Source organism: Carassius auratus, chromosome 9, assembly GCF_003368295.1.
Source record: "Carassius auratus strain Wakin chromosome 9, ASM336829v1, whole genome shotgun sequence".
NCBI classification, from domain to species: Eukaryota; Metazoa; Chordata; class Actinopteri; order Cypriniformes; family Cyprinidae; genus Carassius; species Carassius auratus.
Genome location: NC_039251.1, coordinates 5,579,183 through 5,606,121, shown reverse-complemented (window position 1 = coordinate 5,606,121; position 26,939 = coordinate 5,579,183). Strand labels below are relative to the sequence as shown.

Genomic DNA, 26,939 nt, shown 5'->3' with positions numbered 1-26,939 from the left:
GAGGGTGATTGTCTTCTGGACCACTGCCAAGTCTGTAGTCTTCCCCATTATTGTGGTTTCAAAGAACAAGAGATACCCAGAATTTATACTGTAGGGATGGTCATTTAATGAAACTCAAATTTAAATATTCTCCAATTCTTCTATAGGCTTCTAGAGACAAAGTCTGAAGTAATGCATTTAGATAAAAGGCTACTCACATAAGTTTTAAAGCATTGTTTTAGTATCACTGAGGCACTACAACACTTTTGTCATTTATTGTGTCATATTTTATTAGTATTTTTTAAGTGTTACTTTTTCTTAAATATTATACACTATTTTTATTTAATAAAAAATGTTTAGTGGTTTTAGTGCACAAAGTTTAACTAAATGAAAAAATTTAAGGTATATTATGTTTTGGCTTATTTCAAATAATGCATGTTTTTTTATATAGTTTAAGTTAATTGTAATTTTGGGTGTTGATTTTAATGCAACAGAAAAAAAATGCTTTTCATTCATAATGTATGTACAAAAATAAAAAACAAACAGTAAGAGTAAATATAGAACATCAAAAGCTGATTTTACGCTCTAAGACAAGCACATTTCTGAAGAAAGCTTGTTCTCTAATTGTCATCAGATGTCTACTCTTGTTTGACGGAGTTGCTTTTGTCAGACAGCGGCTCCATGACCTTTGACCTCATGAAACTTTGCTTCTATTCCTGAATAGGGATGGGTTCGGATGAACGACAACAACCAGCGGCGAGAGTGGCCTGTCAGAGGAAACACAGAGCAGATGTTAACCAGGACTCTTGCTCGCTGGATTATGGTAAAACCGCTATTAACATGAGCCGTAATAGAAAGAACAGAGAAATCAATGCAGGCCCAGCCAAACACCTTCAGAATAACATGAAACGCTGCTCTCGCTAAACATTATGCAAATGATGCGCCTGAGCAGATTAACATGAGGCATTATACATGATTTATGTAAATGCTGTGCACAAGGTCACTTTTATGTAAAGTCAAACTCAAACTTTTCACTCTGTCAGGGAGCATAAAATGAAAAGAATCCACAGTTCACCTGCTGTCACATCCAATTTCCCGCGATACGTAATACTTATTCATAATTCATCTGTAAACAAAGTGTGTGCGAAAATCTGCCTCCACTAATCTAAAGATGTGATCCTTGTTTAATCGCTTTCTGTGGAGCGTTTACAGCTGATGCCAATAAAAATGCAAATTAATTCTGTTTTTCCTTTTCATATCATGTGCTGTCAATGAATAAGAATACAGTTTATTTACCTGCACAAACTAACAGATTTTCCCAATGTAATCTTATTGACAAAGAGACAAAACAATATCCAGCGCTGAGGAAAATACTACTCATCACTGAAACTTAATTACTTTACAGTTATACTTGTGTACGTCTATATAATATTATATATATATATATATATATATATATATATATATATATATACACACACACACACACACATACATACATATTATTTTATTTATTTTTATTTTATTTATTTTTTATTTTTTTATTTATACCACTGCTATTGTTTATTAAAACCATTTAAAATTTAAATAAATAACAAAAATTTGAATTAAAACTAAAAATATTTAAAATAAAAATAAAAAATATATATTTTACCAGTGTTGTCATTTTAACTAAATGTAAAACTATGAAAAAATATATTTAGTTATTTAAAATAAACATGAAATAATAAAAAAAAACATACATATTAAATAACAATTGATATTGGACTTCAACTTCAAAAAATAAATAAATTAAATTTAGAAAGTGCACTGAAATAAAATGTAAAGTTAATTAAAGTTAAAGTACTAAAATTACAGAAACTTAAACTTAAATAAAATAAAGGTAAATAGAAATATAAAAAATATAAGTCATGTTAAAATATAACATGACCTGACAGACAGCAGCAGATACGGTCAGAGAATATAAAATATCTTATAATCTTATAGTCAGTTTAGGTTTTCTGATGATTTTCTGTCATTCTGATGACTCAGATATTCATAAACAGCTTTCCAAATCCCAGATCCAGATTTACCTGCGTTATGTGTTTGTCCAACTTCTTAACACTTCAGTTTAAAATCCTCCAAGTCATCAGCAAGTTAAAGACGGTGGTGCGTGCCAGCGGCGCGATGAAATAAAACCCAAAGAGCCACCAGTCTTTGGCCATTTTCTAAAACTAGAACGAGAAAAAAGAGAGTTCCTGATGAACTTGACATTATTTCAAAGGAAGCGTGTCATCATTAGCCTCTCGAGCAGATCGGAGCTGTTTGATGAGGAAATCCCACTATCATTGCAGCCACTGCTGTCTATATCAAGAGTTCCTCCATCGTAGTGAATTATTCCTTCTCATGACATTCAGTATACAGAGCTTTATTATTTGTATTGATGATTTTATTGCATGTAGTCTGACTACACTAACATAAATAGTTGAAAATGTGATTATTTATTTACAGTGCTTTAAATCCACACTTTGAGGAACTTAAAAGGAGAATATTTCCCGAAGTTGTTTTACAGAAAAGAGCTGTGTGAAAAACCTTCAGATATTCTCTGGTTAGGTATATAAATTTAATTTTTTTTTTAACATTATTATTATTATGGAGCATCTAAAAGAACATGGTGATGTTAAAAAATAAAATTAGAAGGGAGGAATTTTTTATTTTTAACAAGTGCAAAGCTTCTTGGGAATGTAACACTTGGATTATGAATTAATGAAAAGTTTCACAAACAAATGCACATTTGGATGCACAATTTTTTCAGATGAATGATATAGTTTTCCTAGATAATGCAAGTGTCTTGTGAGAGAATGCCAAATGTCTCATGGCAAGTTATACTATAGAGAGAGAACAACATTTTTAAAAGCGAATTCAAAGTTTTGCAAGCAAATGCAATGTTATACAACTGAACAAAGTTTCTCGGGGAGCATAATACTTTTGCTGCAAAGTTTTACAAGCAAACATAAGTATTTTGAGCAAATGCAAAGTTTAAGGAGCAAACCCCAAAGTTTTGCAAAACAATTCAGCAAAGTTACCTCATGAACACTGAAGGGTTTCCCAATCAATATGAGCAAAATATAACCAAAATATAACCTAAAGCCATCCTGCCGATGAGAATATTGGGTCCGTTTCTCATGCATTTGTGTTACGAGTTAAGAGTGATGTTTCCTACCATCCCAAACCGGAATACGAAACATGAGACAATGCTGTTGATGTACTGAAGGCGTCTTTGATGCTCGTGCTGGTCCAGAGCACATCAGGGTTTCGTTTGCTGTGCTGTTCAGAAGTTTCCATTAGATACTCTTTGCATCATCAGAAGATCAGTCATGCTCTTTTACCAGCAGATAGTGCACGTAAATCACACGTCTTGGCAGCATCTCAGGTTCAGTGCATCATTCAGACGCTTGCGGGTCACGACACTGAGCTTCACTGTAATCTAGAGTCCATGACGGCGTATAAATGCAGCACATTCACACACTCATCATTGTTTCTCATTTCTTCTGATGCATTGATGTCCTTCCAGATCTATCCATCCAACTGTCCATCCATTCATCTATATCTGCATCAATCTAACAAATTCTCTATTCATCCATGTTTATCATCTATCCATCAATACATCATCTCTCGAACCAACCATCCATCCATCCATATCTACCATCTATCTATTCAACCATCTAGCCATCAAACCCAACCTTGCATCAATCTAACCCACTATCCATCCATCTATCTATCTAGCTATCTATCCATCCGTCCGTCCGTCCATCCATCCATCCATCCATTATTGCATCCATCCATCCATGTATCCATCCATCCATCATCCATGTATCCATCCATCCTTGCATCCATACATCCATCCATCCATCCATCCATCCTTGCATCCATTCATCCATCATTGCATCCATCCATGTATCCATCCATCCTTGCATCCATCCATTCATCCATCCTTGCATCCATCCATCCATCCATCCATCCATCATCCATCCATCCATCTATCATCCATCCATCCGTCCATCCATCCATCCATCCATCCGTCCGTTCATCCATCCATCCATCATCCATCCATCCGTCCGTTCGTCCATCCATCCGTCCGTTCATCCATCCATCCATCCATCCATCCATCCATCCATCCATCATCCATCCATTCATCCATCCATACATCCATCCATCCATCCGTCCGTTCATCCGTCCGTTCATCCATCCATCCGTCCGTTCATCCGCTCAGGTTATGTCTGCATGTGGATGCTCGTGTGATTTCGGCTCCGTGTTGTCTTTTGTCTCTTGCTCCCCAGCAGAGCTGCTCCTGACTCACTAGTGTACTCAGGTGAAGGGTCATCGTCACGGTAACCAGCCCAGCTCAGACGGAGCAGTAATAGATGAAGCGCAGCAGGCAGTGGACAGCTGTGTGAGTGAACGAACTACAGCATCAGTCATCATCCCAAACAAACTCACACCGCTGCTGCTTTAACTGTCCCATCATGGACCTCCATTCACAGCTTCTGGTGGTCCTCTACTCTTGTTTTATTCCACGTCCACTAATGAAGACTGATTTAGGAAAATTACAGTAATACATACTTCTTACTTTGTTTTTTTTTTTGCATTATTTAATCATGCTGCCATCTTTGCTTATGGATACACAGTTCCAGACATGTTATTTCCAGCCAATCTCATCTGACTGACACTATTATGAGATCTCCTTGCAGAAAAAAAGGTAATTTTACACAAAAATAAAGTCACTGACAAAACCGACTGATAGACTAATGTAGATATAGATGGATGTATATATAGTCACGGACAATATTGTTGTTATGATGTAAACCAGTGTTGCTGTTATTAAACTATTAATCATTTTTGTTAATTAAAATATAGTTGAAATAGATGAAAATATTAATACCAGATTTTAATTTACGTAAGACTTAAACTAAAAACCTTATAAATGTTGCAAATGAAATAAAATGAATTTAAATGATAAAATTACTAAAATGAATACACACGTGACTCTGGAGTACAAGAGCAGTCTGAAGTCTCTAGGGGATATTTGTAGCAATAGCCAAAAATACACTGTATGGGTCAAACTTATCAATTTTTCTTTTATGCCAAAAATCATTAGAATATTAAATAAAGAGTGTGTTCCATGAAGCTATCTTGTACATTTCCTACTGTAAATATATCAAACTTAATTTTTTATCAGTAATATGCATTGGCAAGAACATAATTTGGACAACTTTAAAGATGATTTATATATATATATATATATATATATATATATATTTTTTTTTTTTTTTTTTTTTTTGTTACAGAGCCACACTTTTATCACAGATGGTGGAAATGTAAGCACTTCTACAAACTCTCACTTTAACCCATGAATCACATTTTCCCATCCTCTCTGCTGTTTAGACACCATGCAGGTGCACAAACTCGCTCCACGATTCTCCCTCTCTCTCTCTCTCTCTCTTTCTCTCTTTCACAGAAAAGATGTGCTAATGAGATTTCATCCAAATCGTTCACCTTTTGTCACAACTTCGCCAGCTCAGGAACATTTCCTATCTTTTCATAATACGCTCAATCACAGACTGAGCAAATTCACTTCAAGTCGAGGTTTGCGAGCAGAATATTGATCTGTTTCTTTGCCGAGGCACCGATTCATGAAACAAAAGAGCTCCTGAAGCTCATATTCATCCTCCCTACTGTAATAATGAGGCCTGTGACACCGGACCGAGCAGGAAACCCTCACCTTCAGAGGATGAATATTATAATTATGCAATTATAATCAAAAGGCTGAATATTCAAATCACAGTTATAATCAAAGGTTGCATATTACGATGTGACGTGCACACAAATGCACAGCTTTAATGGTTTATGCATTGGATTTGTGGTAGGATTCGGTGAAGTGTTAAGGTAGGCCAATTTCGAGTTCGTCCGTTAACATAATTAGCTTCCCTTCTGGAAATGTCCCTGTCGTAATCTGCTTAGTGGGAGCTGGTGAATCCATCTCCATTGTAATGAAGGACAAGCACAGACAGCCAAATACGCCAGCCATCTTTACCTCCAGGGGCCAATCAACATGCTATCATCCTAATGGATTTATCCCGTCTGTCCCGTACATCATCACTGATGCACTCATGGGTCACGACACTGAAGCACAGCGCCGGTCTGTGAGAAACAACAACCACAAATGCAAATAATACAATGCAACTAACCATATAATTACATGCAGAGCTGGAGGAGCAGAATAACTAGAGGTTTTGAGTTTTAAAAGGAAGAAGCACATCAAGGATGTTTTCTTTTTATATCAAAGGTCATGCAATCAATAAAACTTTTCAGGATTTTGGTGCAAAATTCATCTGTTACTGTCAAGGGTGTAGAGTTGAGTAGAGATGCTGTGACATGTCCCTACCAATATCCAGCGACTATTAAACTGTCCCTAGCAATAATTTTGTTAAAACAATTAAATAAATGCGTTTGTGACCACTGTTGTTGTAATTTCGGAGGCATCTGAAATATGTCATTCCATTGATATGACCTGAGGAGTTAAATAAATACACTAGAAAACTGCTTCAAGAATGATCGTTTAATATGAGCGGAGTAAGAACATAAGAGCAGAAGTGTTTAAAACATACAGCTGAATTATAAAGTTACCCTCTTTCTGCTGTTTTGTGTTCATCTGCTTCTCCCATTTTGATCGGAGATCGGAGATTCGGAGCAGATAAGCGAATCTTTTGAATCATATCGGACTCATCGGAGTTTCGAGCGGGTTAGCGAGTCTTTTGAATCAGATCGGAGTTTCGGAACGGGTTAGCGAATCTTTTGAATCATATCGGAGTTTCGAGCGGGTTAGCGAATCTTTTGAATCAGATCGGAGTTTCGGAACGGGTTAGCGAATCTTTTGAATCATATCGGAGTTTCGAGCGGGTTAGCGAGTCTTTTGAATCAGATCGGAGTTTCGGAACGGGTTAGCGAATCTTTTGAATCATATCGGAGTTTCGAGCGGGTTAGCGAATCTTTTGAATCAGATCGGAGGTTCGGAGCGGGTTAGCGAATCTTCGGAGCGGGTTGGCGAATCGTTTGAATCAGATCGGAGTTTCGGAGCGGGTTGGCGAATCGTTTGAATCAGATCGGAGTTTTGGAGCGGGTTAGCGAATCTTTTGAATCATATCGGAGTTTCGGAGCGGGTTAGCGAATCTTTTGAATCAGATCGGAGTTTCGGAGCGGGTTAGCGAATCTTTTGAATCAGATCGGAGTTTCGAGCGGGTTAGCGAATCTTTTGAATCAGATCGGAGGTTCGGAGCGGGTTAGCGAATCTTTTGAATCAGATCGGAGTTTAGAGCGGGTTAGCGAATCTTTTGAATCAGATCGGAGGTTCGGAGCGGGTTAGCGAATCTTCGGAGCGGGTTAGCGAATCTTTTGAATCATATCGGAGTTTCGGAGCGGGTTAGCGAATCCTTTTGAATCAGATCAGAAATTCGGAGCGGGTTAGCAGATATTGGATGCAATAGCAGTCATCTAACTTCCTTCTGATCTGCTGAAGACAAAGGGAATGTTCCCCCAATCTACATAAATGCATCTATGTTCGCGCAAATTAAAACAAAATAAAGAAAAAAGAGAAAGTATATACAAATACAAATCCCTTTAGACTTTTGCATTCATTTTAGTGCAGTTCTGGTTCAACTATGGATGTCCAAAGTAAAATTGAGTCCTGCAGCAAACCCAGATGAGACTGTGTGTGTGTGTGTGTGAGATCTAAACACAAATCCCCTGCAAATAATATTCCATCTTCTTTTATTCCAATCAGACTTTGAAGAGACTGACCTTGTGTCCTTCATCCGTCTGCGGCTGCTGATTTATATCGTCTGGAGGGTGATCTCAGCGCTTTGAAGGTTCATGTAAAGCATCAGACCTTCAGCCACACACACGTTCACATCCATCCATCCGTTCCTCCGGCCTTGAGAAGCTCCATCAGTTCACATTCAGCACCACAGACCCATGAAATCACTCCAGACTCCTCTTACATCAGAGAATAACCGACATTTAACTTCAATTCATGTAACATTACACATATGTTGCATGACACACACTGTTGAAACACTACAGTAAAAAACCTGTCGGATAACAGTAGGTTATCTTAAAAAATACAGTGAAAAACTGTAAAAGATCACATAGGGCATTATACTGTGAAATGTAGTTTGTTATACTGTTAGCTAAAAGTATTTAAATTGAAACAAAATATCCGATTTTTTTTCCAGTTTATTACAGTGCTTTTATTGTTAACTGAAACTATTTTATTATGGATTGACTATTATTAATTGAAATAAAATCTGATATATGTTAGACTTAAACTTGAAATTAGACATAATTAAAAAACAAACTTTATTTCAGCTAGTTGCCAAGGCAGCTTTCTCATTTTAATTCATTTAACTTTGTGTACTAAAATAACTAATAACATTATTAAAATATAAAGTAGAATTAAAATAGATATTAATATTAGATTTAAAATTATATTAGACTTGCACTTGAATAAAATGCACATAATATATATATATATATCTTAAAATAAAAAAGCTAACTGAATTGCATTAAATTATATATGTGTGTGTGTGTGTGTGTGTGTAACTTGTTTATATTCAATAAAATTCAAGTTTTCAAAATCAACGCTGTTCTGAGGAAGGGGAGGATATATCTCTGGAGAATGAAGTGTAGTGTTTGTCTGTTCATAACTGGTTTGTTCTGGTCTTCAGATGGGGCTCAGGTTTCAGTGCATGTCTGTGGGACTCTAGTCTTTACCTCTTTTGTGGTCCAGCAGGTGAACATGGTGCGTCTGATCACTTCCTCCAGTGCTTTTACAGCTAAGCTAAAACCATAAAAAGACTTGTAGCCTGAAATAAAATAAATGTTAAATGAAAAAACAGGAATATTAAACAAAACATAAAAAAAAAAAAAACTAAATGAAAATTTGAAATGTTGTCTCAGCAGCTATCTGAAATAAAACTTGACGTACTAAAATAACTCAAACTGAAATAAAAATTAATAAAAATGAAAATAGTAAAAACAAAAATGTGTACATCCTGTAAAAAAAAAAAAAAAAAAAAAAAAAAATGCATCGCATTCTTTAAAGTTAACTGAAACTTAAACTAGAACCATTAAAAAAAAGCCACAACTGAAATAAAATTAAAAATTATAAATATTAAAATATTTTACAAAAACTCATTTTATATCAGCTATAGTTGTCAATGCAATATTTCTTAACTTGATGTACTAAAATGACAAACGGAAAAAAGAAAACTAATATAAAAACACTATATAGACATAATTAAAAACAATTACTTTAACTTAAAATAAAAAAGGAAAATATAAAAATGTTAATTTATTACTAAAATAATACTACTCAATTTTTGCTTATTATTTTTTATTTTAGTTTGTAATTATATAAGTTTTTAATTTATAATTCTGCTAAAACGATCTTAACAAAATTCTTGAACATTGCGAACTTAATTTTATGAACAATCCACTTTAAATTTGTCAAATTTACCGTAATCGTTTTGTGTTGGGAATAAATCCTCTCTATAAGATACAGATTATATATTTTTTTATCTGTGTTTTATAACATTTCTTATATCATTATATTTCCAATATATTTACATCTGTAAATATATATTTTCTGGTGCATACACATCAGCACAAAGACGATCACTCAAAACTGAATTCAGACACTTTCACATCTTTAACATAGCATTTTAGTTTGCACTTAAAGCATGTTTTATACAATTATTAGTGAAATCAGCATCAGCTACTGTATTGATATCAAATATGAAAAAGGTTTTAATCAGTGTTTAATGGGCTAAATCTCATTTCCACCTCGTAAAGCTTCATACCTTTCAGTTCTAGGAGAATTTATTTAGAAAAACGACAGGAATGAATCAGTAATAAACCTTCAGCTTTAGTTATGAATCCATCACAATCACTCCAACAGAACCAAACAGAAAAGCACCATATAAAAAAGCCCAAGAAGTGAGGAAGCTTTTCATAGATGACTTAAACTCCCAAAATGCAACTGAAGCGCCCAGAACGAAGGAAGAAAATGAGTAAATGCATAAAGGGGAACTACTTCAGCTTGATATGAATAACACACCCTAATATTAATCCAAACCTGCATGGATGTTTAAAAAGATGTTACAATGCCAACATCAGAAGAGTTGCATGAACATCGTTCTTCAAACAATCCTCTTTTGTGTTCATCAGAGAGAGGAAAAAAAAGATAGCATGCAGGTTTTAAAAGTAATTTCCCAAACTTGATTTCCAAACCTGTTTGACTTGCTTTCTTCTGTGGCAGACAAAAGAAGATAAAGGAGTTTTGGCTCCCATTGACTTCCATTGTGTGGCCAAGAATATAATGGAAGTCAATGGGAGACAAAGCATCTTCTTTTGTGTTCAGGGTTTGCAAACAGGTAAATAATAACAATTCACATCTCTCTGTGAAATAATCCTTTAAACATAGTAATAAATATGTTCTGCACACAGTTTCCTTCACCAGTACAGTGCTCTTGTGTCCTCTCAAACACACAGCGCCTCCTGGTGGATCATGTGTGTGTGTGTGGATGGTGAACCTCCAGACCAGCAGCCCACACCTTCGCTTTAATTTCCATCTGTACAGACTGATTTGGTATCAATGCTACGCTGAAGAACCCGATCAAGCTCCTGCAGCGTGTGTTCAGTGTTCGGAAGGGGTCTCGTTCTGTCTTTAGATAGAGAGACGTGTTGATCTCCAGAAGCTTTGGGAATAATCTTCTCTCAGGGCTCTTTTCCCAACGCTGACGTGGTCCAAGTGTGGAAGAACATCACTGTCCACAGAGTCCAGGGCTATTTCACCGACAGCAGCAGATTTATCTAGAAAGAAAGATTTCATTTCCATCATCCAATCATACCTACTTGATCTTTTGATTATAAACAGGAAACATTCTCAGAAAGATTCTGTACAAGTTTTCTTCAGTAGTGCTATTAGAATATTTGTTTAAAGTTATCTGGTCTTCCATAACGTTCTCTCAATAGTAACATTTTTTAAACATAATTTTCTTTAAAAGCTATGAAAATCTTCCCAGAAACATTAATCGAATGTTCATTCAAAGTCTTAAATAATGTTCTCAAAATGTTGCGGCGAAAACATTATTTGTACACCATTATCTCTCAAAAGTTAAAAAAACATCCTTAAAGTAATGCTGGTTACTGATCTGATCTTTAATAATAATACGAATAATGTTCTCAAAGCGTTAGCACAAAAACATCTATACATCACTCATGCAACATTTCAATTGGATGCTTGACTAATGTTTTTTTTTTTTTTTTTTTACTTTAATATTGTTCAGAGCACATTTAAAATGCATATGCAAAATAATAAAACTGAATATTCCCTTAACGTTTAATAATGTTCTCCAAAAGTTATAAGCATTCGTCCAGAACGGTTAATGGAACGACCCGATCTAAAATGATAATGTTCTCAAAACATCACTGCTAAAACATTATTCATCTTTCATATTCTCTCAAAGTTATAACTGTTGATGGAATATTTTTATGAAACTTTTCCAAACGTCATTACTTACTGGCTTCTCAGGGAACATTCAAATGGAACATTCCCAAAACGTTATCAGATCTTTGATATCTTTCTCCAAACGTCTTCACTATCTAGTTGGCACTAACTAGTTACTATTAAGTAGACGGCTCTTAAAACAAATTCAAAAGTAACACTGGAATCAAATGGAATGTTCCTTTACTGTTTTCTCTCATGCTCTCACATAAAAAAAAAAAAACGGAATGTTTGGAATGTTACTTCGAAGTCACATGTTCAGAATCTGAAGGAACGTTGGGACACATTGATGCTAAGCACCTGCTCCATGGAGGGACATGCGATGATCTGCAGGTCCTCGCCGCTGTACTCCTCCTGCAGTAACGCTTGCAGTCTCTGGAACACCTGCTGGACGTTGTTCTGAAACGGCATGTGATTGACTGATATCATTATCCTGCTGGCTGAGCATTGCATTATGGGTAGCTGACCCTTTGCTTAGCTCCGTCCTTAGTTAATGACCTAAGCAAAGGTTGCCTTTTAACATTCTATAGAACAAACGTTTTGAGCTTTCTCCAATCAGTGTGTTTGGATGCTTTTAAATGGATTTTCATTCTGAAAACAGTGCTGGTAATGTTAACTAAAAATACCAAACAGATAGATTTTTTTTTTATTGATAATAGAAATAAAATTAAATATAGGAGGAAAAATGTGAAACGAAAACAATATATATTTTTTTCTGTCAATGAGCTGAATTAATTAAAATAACCAACACGAAACTGGAGAAAAAAAATCTTATTAGACATAAAAATAAATAAATAAATAAATAATATATATATATATATATATATATATACTAAGATAATTTGAAAAATGTAAAAACTAATTCAAATATTATTAAATACTAATATAATTATTCCATTAAAATAGAAGCAAATAAATGAAGAATAAATCCTAAAATAGTAGAGTACTGATCTGAAAATCTGCAGTGTCCAGCTCGACTGAGTGTCGGTGACTAACACAGACTGAAACAGGTGTAATTAGTTTAAGAAGAGAGACAGACACTCACCCTGACGGGCTTGAACAGGATGAACTCGGTGTCTTTGTTGGCCAGGTATAAAGACATGCTCTGTAAGGTGACGGGCAGCTTGTTTTTCAGGATGCGATAGGTGGCCATCACAATGTCATTCACCTTGGCTAACAGTAGAGAAAACACACTCTCACTAACAAGTGTGAACTAACTTCAGAACACACCGTCATCATTTCTGCCTCATTATGGTGTAAATGCATGAATACTACGAAGTCTGTCAATAATGTGTGTGTACGGGTTACCCGGCTGAGCCCAGGGCTGCTGAGACAGACTGTACGTCGGTCCTCCTTCAACAGCCATCGTCTTTAACGCTGCTACCTGAGATTAGAAAGAGAGGAGAACACATCAAACTGAGCTCATCATCACACAATGTTAAGACAAGAACTGAAATACTAAATAAAAACACATTTTAACTTGAAATCTTTCTAATAAAACCATTAAGATAGACACACACCTTCACTAAGCACGCTCAGATTTGCATGTGGAGCAGTGCTGGATAGATGAAGTCCTCAAAGCTCAAAACAACACACTTGGCTAAACATCTCAGTTTGTGCATTTGTTTGAGAATTCATCTTTTGCTCATTATGGCTGTCAAGAATACGTGTGGGTTTTGATTCACCCCCCCAAAAAATAAAATAAAAAAAATAAAAATTATATATATATATATATATATATATATATATATATATATATATATATATTTGTATGTATTGAACAATGAAAAAAAGCATTAAAAGCACTAAAATAAAGCATTATATTTTAAGAACAAAAACCAATTTCAGCTCAATTGTACACTTAATTCTCATTTAAAAAAATTATATATATATTATGGTATTATGTAGTGCATTATGCAAATTTAAGTGAAATATGTATTAATAAAACTATAATTTGTATAATGCATAACACACACACACACATTTGTTATGCATTATACGAATTATAGTAAATTACCGTTACTGATTCCAAATTGTATTGAAAAACTGTTAGTATCATTATTCGTTACATTACACATTTCAGCGAATATAATCCGTAAATTCTTCTAGATTACTGTGGATGTAATCGCATTGATTTAAACAGAAGAATCTTGTACCATAATGATATGAAAATACAAGGAGACGATACATGAATGAAGTACAATAAAAATTATACTGCGTCAAGCTTTCTCAAGAGACTGCAGTGGGTTTCTGAGTTTAATAAAAAGCTCATTTAATAAATTAAATCATAAAAATATAAAACTACACCTTCCAATCAAAATACAACACTTAAAGTATGAAATATCATATCTGTTTACCTGCTAGTCACATGATAATGTGAATAATACACAAACATGTAATCCATAACATAAAGTAAATGTAATCTGATTACTAGTAATTTAAAGTAATTCATTTTTGGAGTCGGATGACGTAATGGAGCAGTGTTGCGACCCATAATGCTCTTGGGGAGTGAACTCTGACCTTGGTGAGGAACTCCTCCAGGTTCCCCACGAACATGTGCGTCTGCTGCTGGATGAACTGCTCACAGCTGGACTTCAGGTGCCGGTCCACTTCTTTCTTGGAGTCGATGTAGTGCTCTTTAATCTCCGGCGTGCCCTGAGGAGAAAGCATCAGCTCATGATCAGGAACCAGCGGCGAGGCTCTGTGACGCTCTTCAGGTCATAAAGCTGACCTTACCTCCAGCAGAAACTCCAGGATAGCGTTATGGCTGTTCAGACGGAAGAAGTTGGGCACAGTCTTGGGGTTAAAGATTTTGAAAGCAGCGTCTGAGGACGGAGAAAAACAAATGTTCGTCTTCCCCCTGGTGGAGCTTCACTGCTATTACACACACATTTCATCACTTCACACTCGCTCCCTGGATCCCACGACACGCTCAATATGAAATTCATCTTTCTTTTCTGTGAATTTCATTCACGTATTTTCAAAAGGACTTTTCAAATATAACTGCCTTTGCTTGGTTTTTTAAAAACCTGACAATTTGTGTCAAAAATATTTTTATCTGATATTTGGAGCCAGATTACAGGGGGTATAATACACAGTACAATACACTAAAGTCCTTTTTGTGTGTTTGTACCCAAAGTTTGCAAGTCTGTATTAAAGATATATCCATACCCTTTTAGATTCTAACTTTTCTTTCTGTATTTTAATTTTTAAGCCCCGATATGATTCATTTCTAAAGATACGTGGACCTCTATGTGGCCCAGGAGGGTCATAATTACCTGTGGTTTGGAGCCAAATTACAGGCTTTGGAAAGGACTTTGGAAAGATGGCAGAATCAGTACTTAATGTTTAATACAGGTATTGGTAATTATTTTAGCAAAATCTGTTGACTTTAGAAATCTGCATTGCATTACATTCTAATAATGACCACCTAAAATTGAGAAAAAAGCACTTCTTGTACTCTTTGCGTATTTTTCCCCAAAGTTTGCATGCCTGTAACTCAAGAAGCATTAAAGATAGCTTAATATCTTTTTATATGTTGCTTCTTTGTTAAAGTTTTGTTGCATTGCATGCCAATAGTGACCATTCAAAAAAATGGCAAATTGCAAAGTTTGCATGCTTGTAACTCAAAAAGTATTAAATCAATCTCAATATTCTTGTCTGTTAGTAAATTCTGCTGACTTTAGCAATCTTGGTTGCATTATATTTCAATAGTGACTGTTCAGAAAGGTGACTGTTTGTGTTCCCCCCAAATGTTTGCATGTTTGTAACTCGAGAAGAATTACATATACTTTAATATCCTTATAGAAACTGTTGGTATCTTCATTTTTAAGTCACAATATGGTTCAGTTTCAAAGATATGGGACTCTCAATGTGGCTCCATGAGTGATATTAAATATTCTCAGTAAACTTAATGTCACTTTACATACAGCAGATACTTTTAAAATCACCTTTTGATCACAATTACCACTATTTAGGTTCGCCTTACCTCAGGAAAAAAAGCAAAAGCCAATTTTTATTATTGAGTAACAAACAAGTAAATATGACATAAAACAAATCTTCTGTATTGTCTTCCATTAAATCTATGCACACATTCATGCACGTTTAGAGGGAGCATGTTTTTTTTTGTCAATATTAGTGTATAATATTAAATATTTTTTGTGTATTATCAGTTAAAAGGCTGAAGAACACTCTAAAGACACTAATTTATATGCATGTGTATTTAAAATCTAGAATGCACCAGTCGCAGCTGTCCCACTTGTTCTGTCAGCGCTGTGGACATCTTTAAGACTATTCAAATCCTCCCAAAGCTCCCAAAAGCGTGGCTGTTACCTCTGGTCTTCTTCAGATCCAGCGAGATCTCTTTGATGGCGAAGTCTGCGTGGAACGGGGCGATCTGCTCGCGCAGGATCAGGAGGTGTTTGATCAGGAAGAGCTGCCCATCTAACTGAGTCTGTGAAGAAAGCACAGATGTCCGTTCAACACGGCTCTCGGGAATTAACCCTTACCGACCAACTTTCTGATGATGTATAAACACCTCACCTTGTTCTTCTGAATGATGTCGAAGGCTTTGAGCAGAGACTGGATGCAGGCAGAGAGCGCTTCCTGTGACAGACCCTGAAACACCGCCCTCTACAGGACACACCACATCTGGCTTCGGTCATGCTTGAATGATTTGGTTGTGTTTTATCATTATAATTTCAGCAAATGTGTTTTTTATTTCATGCAATGAAAATGTTTTCAGTTTGTTTTGGCAAAACATGCATGCTGCAATAAGATTTAATATACTAATTAAACCACAAGATCAGATTAAAAATTAAACAATTAAATCTGGTACTAAATTATTGAATATTCTTAATGCATATCAATTATTAAAACAGTGCCGCTGGGAAACTACAGATTGTGGTCTATTGCATTCATAAAAGGTTAATTATTAAATGCATATAATCGTTAACTAATTGTGTGATGAGTAATTAGGCTGTGGTGGAGTGTGATACTGACGTCGATGCAGCGGTAGAGTTTGGAGAGACACACGAGCGTGCGTTTGACGGTGGGATACCACATGCCATGAAGATCTGCAGGAGAAACTGTGCTGCGTGAGCGCGCCTCTGCAGGACAAACACAGCGTACTGTCAGGATAACAGAGCGAGAGCACACACACACACACACACACACACACACCAGAGCTGATCAGCTTCTGATTATCAGACTCCTCCAGCTGCACGTCAGAGAAAGAGCTGCTCGAGCTCAGCTTCATCTGCTCCTCCTTCAGACTCTGAGCGATTCTCTGCAACAGAGAGAGCACGCTTCAACAACACTGAACAACCACTAGACTGGCTCATGCATCAATAACAAAAAGACAACAAAAACATACATTCAAAAATAAATGTTCAAAATTTATTAAAATATTAATAAATATAAAAAAATCTAATAAAATAAAAAATATATTAATAAATATAAAAATATATATCATAAAATATAAATTTAAATATTCAAATGTATTAAAATATTAATATATATATATATATATATATATATATATATATATATATATATATATATATATATATATATATATATAAATATATATATATATATAAATATATATATATATATAAAATATATATTGAAAATGAAAATAACATTTAAAAAAAAGAAATACATTTAAAAAAAAAAAAAAAAAAATGAAAGAAATACATTACAAATAAAATAAAAACTATTGGATTTTTTTATTATTAAATTAAACAATTATAAAATAAACCAAAAAAGTTAAAAATAAATAAATACAATTGAAAAATGAATTGAGACAAAATTAGATAAATTAAAATATAATAAATAAAACAAAAAAAAATTTAAATAAATACATGTAAAAAAAAAAGTAATAAACTAAAAACATTGTATAAAAATAAATTACAAAAATTCTAAATGAATAAATGACAAAAATAAATAATAAAAAATGCAATAATAAAAATAATAATTCAAAGCTGGATGGCTTTCATAATGGAAATTATCTATTTTCCAAGCAATATTATTTTAGTATAAATTATACACTATTACATTTTTCACATTCAGTTTAGTTTACGTTTCAACATTTTTTGTTCACATTATATTTATATTTATATTTAAGTTTCTTTTTCTACATTCAAAAATAAAATGTATTAAAATATGAATACATATAAAAAATATATCTAATAAAATTAAAAATATAAATTTAAATATTAAAATGTATTAAAATGATAAAGTAAATAAATTAAAATAAATTAAAATATTTTAAGTAAATAAATTAAAATATTTTTTAAAAATATTGAAATTGAAATACAATAAAAAAAATAACTTTAAAATTATAAAAATAAATATATTTAAAAATGAAAAAATAAAACTGAAATAAAAATACATTACAAATAAAAATAAATAAAATAAAAAATAAAAACTATAGATTTTTTTATTATTAAATTAAACAATTATAAAATAAATAAAATAAAAAAGTTAAAAATAAATAAATAAATAAATACAATTGAAAAATTTATTTACGGTAGATAAAATTAGGTAAATTAAAATATAATAAATACAACTTAAAAAATAGAAATAAATACATGTAAAAAAGAAGTAATAAGAAGAACTAAAAACATTGTATAAAAATAAATTACAAAAATTCTAAATGAATAAATTACAAAAATACAATTTATAATAATAATAATTCAAAGCTGGATGGATCTCCTAATGGAAACTATCTATTTTCCAAGCAATATTATTTTTGTATAAATGAGACACTATTACAGTTTCCACATTAAGTTTAATTTACGTTTCAATATTTTTTGTTCAGATTATATATATGTAGCGTGCTCTGCTCGCTGACCTCCATCATCTCTAGTTTCTCGGGGTAGGCCAGGTCTCCGTGCGCAGGCTTGTATCCGCTGATGTCCGTCTGGATGTAGATGTGTGTCCTGTAGACCAGACGCTCCTGAACGTCCTCCAGCATCTGCTTCACCACGGCGTCGAAGGCTCCCAGCTGCACCACTGAGACAAACCACACCATCATCTCAGCTGTGTTTACTCCTTCAGAAGCAGAGGTCTGTGGAAGGACAGGCTGTTTTACCGTTGTTCTGGACGTGGTCCTCCAGCATCTCGTTCTTCAGGATGCCGCAGAGCTCCGACAGCGTCTCCAGATGAACCACGTGGATGATCAGAGGCCTCAAGACGTCATACAGAGACACGCAGAGTCTCTCCAGAAGTTCACTGTCACAAAGCACAGCCTCAAGTGATGTTACAATCACACGAACATATTCACAAGACTCAAAGAGACCCAGCTTGAGTCAGTCACAATCTGAGGTTAAATCGAAAAATGGAAAATATAGAATAAAATACAAAATGCCATAGCCTCTGTTTTCCATGCAACAAAGGTAGATTCTGATTTAACTATCTATGCTCCCAAAAAAAAAAAAAAAAAAACTTTTATTTGTAAATGTAAATAAAAAATAAAATACAAAAAAATATATATATATTTTTTTTTATTTTTACATTTAAAAAAAAATAAACAAAATACAAATAAATTAATATCTACAACTAATTAACATTTTTTTAATAGAAAAATCAAATAATTAAATCATTAATGGTAATTAAAACAAATTAACTGATTAAATGAAAAATAAGATAATAAAGAAAAAATAAAGTGAAGATAATATAAAGACAAAGAAATAACAATAAATAAAATATATTAATATTTTAAATAAATAACGGCGGACAAAATAAAAAATAAAACTGCAATTAATTAATTAAAATTACAGAATTAATTATTATTATTATAATTAATTATTATTAATTAAAAAATGCAGAAATAAACAAATAAATATTATTCTAACAGGTGCTTCATCATATTCATCACTGTTAAGAAAAACAATCATAGAAAATAAATAACAAATAAATACAAACATTTTAATTTATTTCAAATAAATAATGAAGTTAACAAAATTTAAAATCTAAATAATTAATAAAATCAAATTAAGAAAGAAAAAATACAACCATAAACAAATTAATAAATATAATTCTGTCTAACATGTTGTGCTTCATCTAATAAAGGCAATAACTGCATGTCAGAACAAAATGAAAGTAAATTATGGGATAGTTCTCATGCTTTAATCTGAAAAGCGTTTCTTTACTCACTCCAGTTTGGACGAGGGTTTGGAGAAGAACTCGTTGTAAAGCTGGTGTTCGTCTTGACACACGTGGACCATAAACGCACAGCCGCTGCGCACCTGAAACAACAGCAACGTCAGTCAGCAGCTGAACGCAGACCTTCAGTCGAAACACACTCCTTCACAAACACACACTTCTGACAAACATCAAGCCAGGGGAGAAGGAAGGTGGAAACTGATCAAACAAACTTGTCCCCTTGTTGAAAACCACTGGACAAATGAAAAGAAGGTAGGCATTTATTCGTCTGCTGTAAATAACAGGAGAAGAGCTCATGATGTGATTCGTGCGGCAGGATGTGTGTGTGTGTGTGTGTTCCTCACCAGAGCGCAGTGGTCCTTGTTGTTGTGGCTGGTGAGATCAGTGAAGGTAGAGTTTATACTGGGACTGAGCAGAAGCTCCCGCTGCTCCAGATAACACTGATGAATCTCATCCAGCAGCTGCTGATACCTGACACACACACACACACACACACACACACAAGCACACACACCTTTGATTCCAAGAACAGTGATTCAACAAAAAACAATTATATATATCATATATATATATATATATATATATATATATATATAAAATCATATATTTTTCTTTGTTTGTTTGTTCATTATATATATATATATATACACATATACACACACACATGATAGGTAAAAATTGATAGCCTGAATGCACTATAAGTCGCTTTGGATAAAAGCATCTGCTTAATGCATACATTAAATATATATATATATATATATATATATATATATATACTATATAAATTAAAATAAAATCACATTAAAAAATTTGTTTTATTAATAGATATATAATTAAAAATATATAAATTAACAAAATAAAAAAAAGGATACAAACTAAAAAATGAATAAAATAAATAAAAATATAACAAATAAAATACAATTTTAAAATAAACTAATAAATAAATTATTAATAAATTATTCTGTCGAACATGTGTTTTATGGAGTAAAAAAATAATTTCTGGTCAAAATAAAACAAATAAATGAAAACTTCTTTCTTTAACCTCTTTAAGTTTATTTACTCACTCCAGTTTCTTGACAATAGAGTTATTATAGTAAACTAATTTAAACCATTATGCAATAATTTCCATCAAAAAAAAAAATCTATTATTTGAAAAGACTTTCTTTTAGCTAATTGCCAAGGCAACATTTGTGATTTTAATTTTGTTGTTGTGGGATTTAAAAAAAAAAAAAAAAAACACAAAAAAAAAAAACACATTTGGAATCCATGTGTATAGAAATGACAATTATCAAAAAAAAAAAAAAAAAACATTCTCCATCACTCACTCTGGGATTTTGTTGGACCTCTGCTCAACTTGTTCAATGAGCCTCTGAAACAAAATCAAAAACAAATCACATATTAAATACAAATGGATTTATAAAAGAGCCGAGTCAAGCGAGTGTCTGCACACAAGTGTTACCCGGACTTTGGGAGCCGCTGCTCTGAACTTCACATAGTAGAGCGTGAAGGCGTTGTCTGCGTTCGGAGCGCCCAGCGGGTCCTGCTGGAATAAACACACAGCACATCACACAACCATCTGTGATCCAGTCATCAGCCAGGCTTGAGCTCTTACTGAACGCACCCTCTTAGTGAGCTGAGCCGTCAGGTTCTGCAGCGTGCTGACCGTGTGGCTCTTGATGAGGAGCATGGCTCGGGACAGACACTGCTTGAACTTGCTCAGATAGACCGGGTAGTCCTTAAAGCTCGGCTGAAAGAAAGAAATATGAGGAGAATGCATGTGTGAAAGATGGAGAGCTTCTGCCTGAACACAAGAGGAGGACACTTACATGAGAGGAGACATATTCGATGCATTCGTCTAGTTTAGAAAGCATCGGGATGAATCCCTCGCTGTTCACCGACAACGTCACGGAGTTCAGTTTCTACAGGAGAGACGAGTTAACCCATGAATTAACACACAGGATTAATGCATGATCAATGCATCGGGGAAACAGCAGCAGAGCATCACCGTGTTTATGTTCTCCAGTTCATTGAAATATGAGAGTTTCTCTTGGATGCTCTCGGCCAGATCCACCAGCTCTGACTGTCCACAGACGAGAGAGAGAGAGAGAGAGAGAGATAAAGACAGAGACAGACAGAGAGAGAGAGAGAGAGAGAGAGAGAGAGAGAGAGACAGAGAGAGGAGACAAACAGACAGATTTTAACAAGATCAACACTCCTTAATTACATACACTTAGATTATCATTATGAGAAAAAAAAAAGTTTCAAATATTTGTTTTTTATGTTTAAAAAACAACAAAGAGACACATTTTGCTCACTTAGGATGTATTTATTTAATCAATTATACTGTAAAAATTGTGAAATATTATTAAAATCTAAAAGAGCTGTTTTCTGTGTGAATCTCTGTTAAAATGTAATTTATTTCTGTGATGCTCCGCTGTATTTTCAGCATAATTCCTCCAGTCTTCAGAGTCACATGATTTATTTCTCAGGATTCACAGATGAACAGAAAGATTAAAAGAACAGCATTTATTTGTAACATTATAAATGTCTCTTTCGACCAAACTGAATACTTTCCCCAAACCTTTGAATGTTAGTGAATCGTGGTTTCCATACAAATATACGTCAGCATTGATAATAATCAGAAATGTTTCTTGAGCAGTAAATCATCATATTTTCATGATTTCTGAAGATCATGTGACACTGAAGACTGGAGGAATGATGCTGAAAATACAGCTGTGCATCAGAGAAATAAATTACACTTTAACAGATATTCACTTATAAAACAGTTCTTTTACATTGTAATAATATTTCACAATTTTACTGTAAATATTAAGAGGGAGCATCAGACCTGCTCCTTCAGCAGTTGTTCGCAGGCCTCGTGGAGCGTTCCTGTTTTGGTGGACACAAAGAGGTACTGCTTCTGCAGAGAGTCCAGATGCTCCAGCGCGGTGTTCACGTCCTTCAGGATGGAGTCACACTGCTCCCGACAGCCGCTCAGAGCATCCCGCGTCGTCCTGAGGAGCACAGACCAATTACTCTGATCAGACATCTGCTTTCGGGGCAATACTATAGTGCCTTTGTTGAAAACACCCATTCATTTCTGCTGATACTGTTAAATGTCACCCCGTCCAGTATACGGGACGCCTACGTTGACTATACTATATTAAAATCAATTTTAATCTAATCTTGACAAACTATATATCATTGGAAAGGTCTAAGACTCCCAAATATATATTATGCCAATATTTTTTGTTAAAAATTATGTAGGAAAAGTAATAGATGAATTTATGACAAGAGTGCACCCTCAGAAATCTACATTACAAAAGGAGCTTTGACCTTTGTTTAAAAAAAAAAGACTTCCTCGTTGCCTTTTTCTCTATCACATTTTAGAAATCATAAGAAGTTATATATCACTTGAAAACATAAAATCTCAAAATTCATCCTTCAAAACCCATTTTAAAATCAGACATTGCATTACCATGTAAATGGCACATCAAAATCATGTTACAAAATGTTTTCAGTCATGAAATATCAAAATTTAGGTTTGTATCATGCACATTCAAGTCTATCTTCAAAAACGTGAGTGACAGTTATCAGGTTAAAAGCACACAATCATAATAAACTCACAACGATGTATGCACAATTAAAAAATACTCATATATTATATTATAATGCATGAGCCTGGAGCACAAAAGCAGTCATAACTAGCATCGTAGCAATAGCCAACAATACACTGTATGGGTCAAAATTACAGATTTTTATTTTATGCCGAAAATCTTTTGCATATTAAGTAAAGATCATGTTCCGTGAATATATTTTGTAAGTTTCTTACTGTAAATATATCAAAACTTAATTTTTGATTAGTAATATGCATTGCTAAGAATTCATTTGAACAACTTTAAAGATGATTTTCTCAATATTTAGATTTTTTTTTGCACCCTCAGATTCCAGATTTTCAAATAGTTGTGTCTCGAACAATCGTCTGATCCTAATAAACCACACATCAATGAAAGCTCATTTATTCAGCTTTCAGGTGATGCATAAATCTCATACATTTCTAAAAACGGAGCCCAGGGTCAGAACCGGACATGAACACACACCTGTACTTTGAAGCTTCATCCTGATCCATCTGAACCTGCAGCTTCGAGAACCAGGAGAAAAACTGACAGAGAGATGATGTCATCAGTCATGTGATGATGATGATGATGATGTCATTCAGCTTGTGCACAACAGATGCAAAAAACAAACAAACTATACAGTCTGTGAAGACTTGCATTCATTAAAAGTGTGTAATACTTCATCACTTTACTTCCCTACAATGTGTTTTTATTTTTAATACTAAATAATAAACTCCTTGATCGGTGACAGGCACACTGATATTAAACAATCTCATCATATACAAGGCTATAATAACATTTATTTTTCCATTTTTAGTAAAATGTCAAAACTTTTAGCAGTAATGAATCACAAAAAAATACATAAAATACATTTATCTTAAGTTTTTTTTCCCCCAGGGTTTTACTTTTAGCTTTGGATTTAAATTAATAATAGCGTGCATGTTTACTTTTTATATTTACACAAACCAAGTCAATGTACAAATTGACAAAGCTACAGAAAAGCAATATATGTTTTTCAGGAGGAGTGCTTTCAGCTTGTTCATTTTTATATCAAAATATGGCATGCATTTGCCTCAAACAATGGTATAAAGCTATTCAAAACATCAGTCAATGTAAATCATGATAACTGTAATTAATCATTGCAATTACAGTTTCACGGGACATTTATGATATTTGTCATAATCGTGCAGCGCTGTTAAAAAATGAGGCATCTGAATAAAGACAGTTTGATTAAAAATCACATGGTTAAAAACTAAAACATTAACCATATATGCGATGAAGAATAATTCACAAAACGTTTAATAGCATGCATTTAATATTTCATTTGTTTGCAGACGTTAGGGGTTCGATTTAACCTGGATCCCCCATAATTAAAATGTCTTAACTTTTAGCATTTGATAAAGTAATGAGTCTTTATCGTGTATATTATAATGAATATATATTCTGCAGAAATAGTAAGAACTGTGTTAGTAAGCTACTATTAGAGCTTCTTTAATTATTCTCATATTTGATGAAGTTATCCTCCTGTTTCTGTCTAGTGTGAGTCTGCACTGTACAATGCACTATAAGATTAATGCAACTTGTCAGTGCAGACTAGACAGAGTATGCAATGGCATTTACCTAAAACAGAATGCCTTTGGAACTTGTGATGAAAGGATAATAGATGTGTGTGTGTGTGTGTTGTGTGTGTGTGTGTGTGTGTGTGTGTCTGACCTGCTGGGCCGTCTGGATGCGCTCGTTCTCCAGCTCCAGCATCTGAAAGCCGTGCAGGAGCACCTCCTCGGTGGACTCGGGAAGAGTCGCTGTGAACGAGGAGCGCAGGGAGCGGGACGCCAGGCTGCAGATGTCCTCGATGGGCAGCTGAGGACACATTCAGAGCAGCATCACCATCTCATGCTCATGATTAAGAGTGAGAAACTCCAGAATGATCCCTAGACTCAGTTCGTGAGAAAGTGCAAATGTCTGAAATGCTTCTGAATGATGATTAAACAACAATACATGGCAGCAGGAGTGTCACTCAAGAGCTCCCTGGCTCTAATTTTTGATTTTACTTATTTTATATATATATATATATATATATATATATATATATATATATATATATATATATATATATATATATATATATATATTTTTTTTTTTTTTATATATATATATTTATGGCACTTGGAAAGCTACAGAGTAAACGAGATGCATCTCTAGTTTCAACATTATTTGTTCCTTAAAATAAAGCAGCATCATATTTATGCCAACTGATCCACTTTTGGTTTTGGACCACTGAAAACATGTCCATTTTAACTCCTGGAGCCATATTGTGATTCCAGTATCTCTGGAACCAAAGCATATAGGGCCTGGAAAATACAGATGCCCAAAGGAAAGTCTGTTATGACCCAATCTCTAAAAGGACATTAAGATATCTTGATTACTTCTTGAGTTACGGTCATGCAAACTTTGAAGAAGTAAACTTGAAAAGTGCTCTTTCCCTATATTTGAATGGTCACCATTGGCACACAATGCAACTAAGATTACTAAAGTCAACAGATTTTACTAATAGAGCTATTAATCTCTGTGTAAAAATAACATTATGATGCTGACATCTTTCTGAAGTCATTTTAACCCCCCTGTGATTAGGCTCTGAATCTCAAGTGAAGATTGCCATTTTGACCCTCCCTTTACAAAACAGTGGAATACTTCGTGAATATTCTTCCATGACATTTAATTTTTCTTTTGTAACTATACATGTCTGTCTTTCTTCAGAAAAAAATATTGGGCAAAATTAAAAATTTGACCTTGGGAAGTTTTTGAAATTTGGCTGATTTGACACAAAATGAACCAGGTGTCATTTATTTTAAAGCATGCCTTCCAAACAAAATATTTGACAAAACGAAGTTTCATTCAGAGACTTTCAATTTTTTAGATGCCGCTGATCCCCAAATATGATCATCCTTGTGTGTATGGAAAACTAAATTTTTTATATATTTAGCAATATTTTCATGTGCATGGAAACAATTATATTTTGAAAAGAAAATTGTGTAAAACCAATTCTATTCAGTAAAGAACTTTATTGATTTTATATAACATTTTTAAAGCCACTCTGTATGGGTTCATTATTAATTCTTCTCAGAAGTGAAACGCAAGTCTTGTTTAGCTAGCCTGACTCATTTGCATACGGGGTGGATTAGATACGTGGCACACTTCCACACACCTAACCAGCCCGACGAGGGTCATACAGACCTAGTGCACACTACCGAGCAGGAGTGTGACTCTACAGCGAGTGTGTAGAGATGAATAGACGAGAGGAGTGTGTTTGTGCTGTTAGCTACACTAGCTAACGTTACACTCACTCACCTCCGCTGGGAGAAGCGTGACTTCCGCCGCGGCACGGAGCTCGAGCACCGAGTCCGTCTGCTTCTCCGTTAACGGAGCCATCGGATCTACGCGCTGGTCCCAGTGTGACAGCTTCTCCCGAGTGTCCTTTTCAGTGAGCTCCAGGAGACACTGCTCTGTGGACGACGCCATCGTGGACAACAACATGCGACGTCACCTACACGGAGCTTCTTCCGGGTTGGGCG

General features: G+C 34.2%; 1 protein-coding gene across 2 annotated transcripts; it reads right to left on the bottom strand.

Annotated features, from left to right (window-relative positions):
- Window positions 1-9,719: 9,719 nt before the first annotated feature.
- Window positions 9,720-26,939, bottom strand: cog3 (component of oligomeric golgi complex 3). Of its 2 annotated transcripts, none has more exons than XM_026271101.1 (23): window positions 26,716-26,939; window positions 25,081-25,227; window positions 23,851-23,912; window positions 22,599-22,764; window positions 21,756-21,830; window positions 21,577-21,669; window positions 21,372-21,497; window positions 21,210-21,293; window positions 21,076-21,119; window positions 20,095-20,221; window positions 19,742-19,833; window positions 18,678-18,817; window positions 18,438-18,598; window positions 16,763-16,868; window positions 16,583-16,689; window positions 16,124-16,213; window positions 15,914-16,034; window positions 14,318-14,406; window positions 14,102-14,236; window positions 12,890-12,965; window positions 12,627-12,754; window positions 11,882-11,980; window positions 9,720-10,887 (listed from the first exon to the last, which is right to left on the bottom strand). In XM_026271101.1, exons 1-23 carry the CDS (start codon window positions 26,899-26,901, stop codon window positions 10,861-10,863), a joined length of 2,481 nt encoding a protein of 826 aa, XP_026126886.1. In that variant the 5' UTR covers window positions 26,902-26,939; the 3' UTR covers window positions 9,720-10,860. The 2 variants fall into 2 exon arrangements, with proteins under 2 accessions (XP_026126886.1, XP_026126887.1); XM_026271102.1 differs by having other exon boundaries at window positions 21,210-21,290.

Excerpts from the sequence above, each read along its gene's own strand:
- cog3 (XM_026271101.1), bottom strand. The coding sequence starts at position 26,901 with ATGTTGTTGTCCACGATGGCGTCGTCCACAGAGCAGTGTCTCCTGGAG. Across the intron at positions 21,294-21,371 it reads CGGCTCAGCTCACTAAGAGG|CAGGACCCGCTGGGCGCTCC; the intron begins GTGCGTTCAGTA and ends TGTTTATTCCAG. Across the intron at positions 12,966-14,101 it reads TGGAGGAGTTCCTCACCAAG|GTAGCAGCGTTAAAGACGAT; the intron begins GTCAGAGTTCAC and ends TTCTAATCTCAG.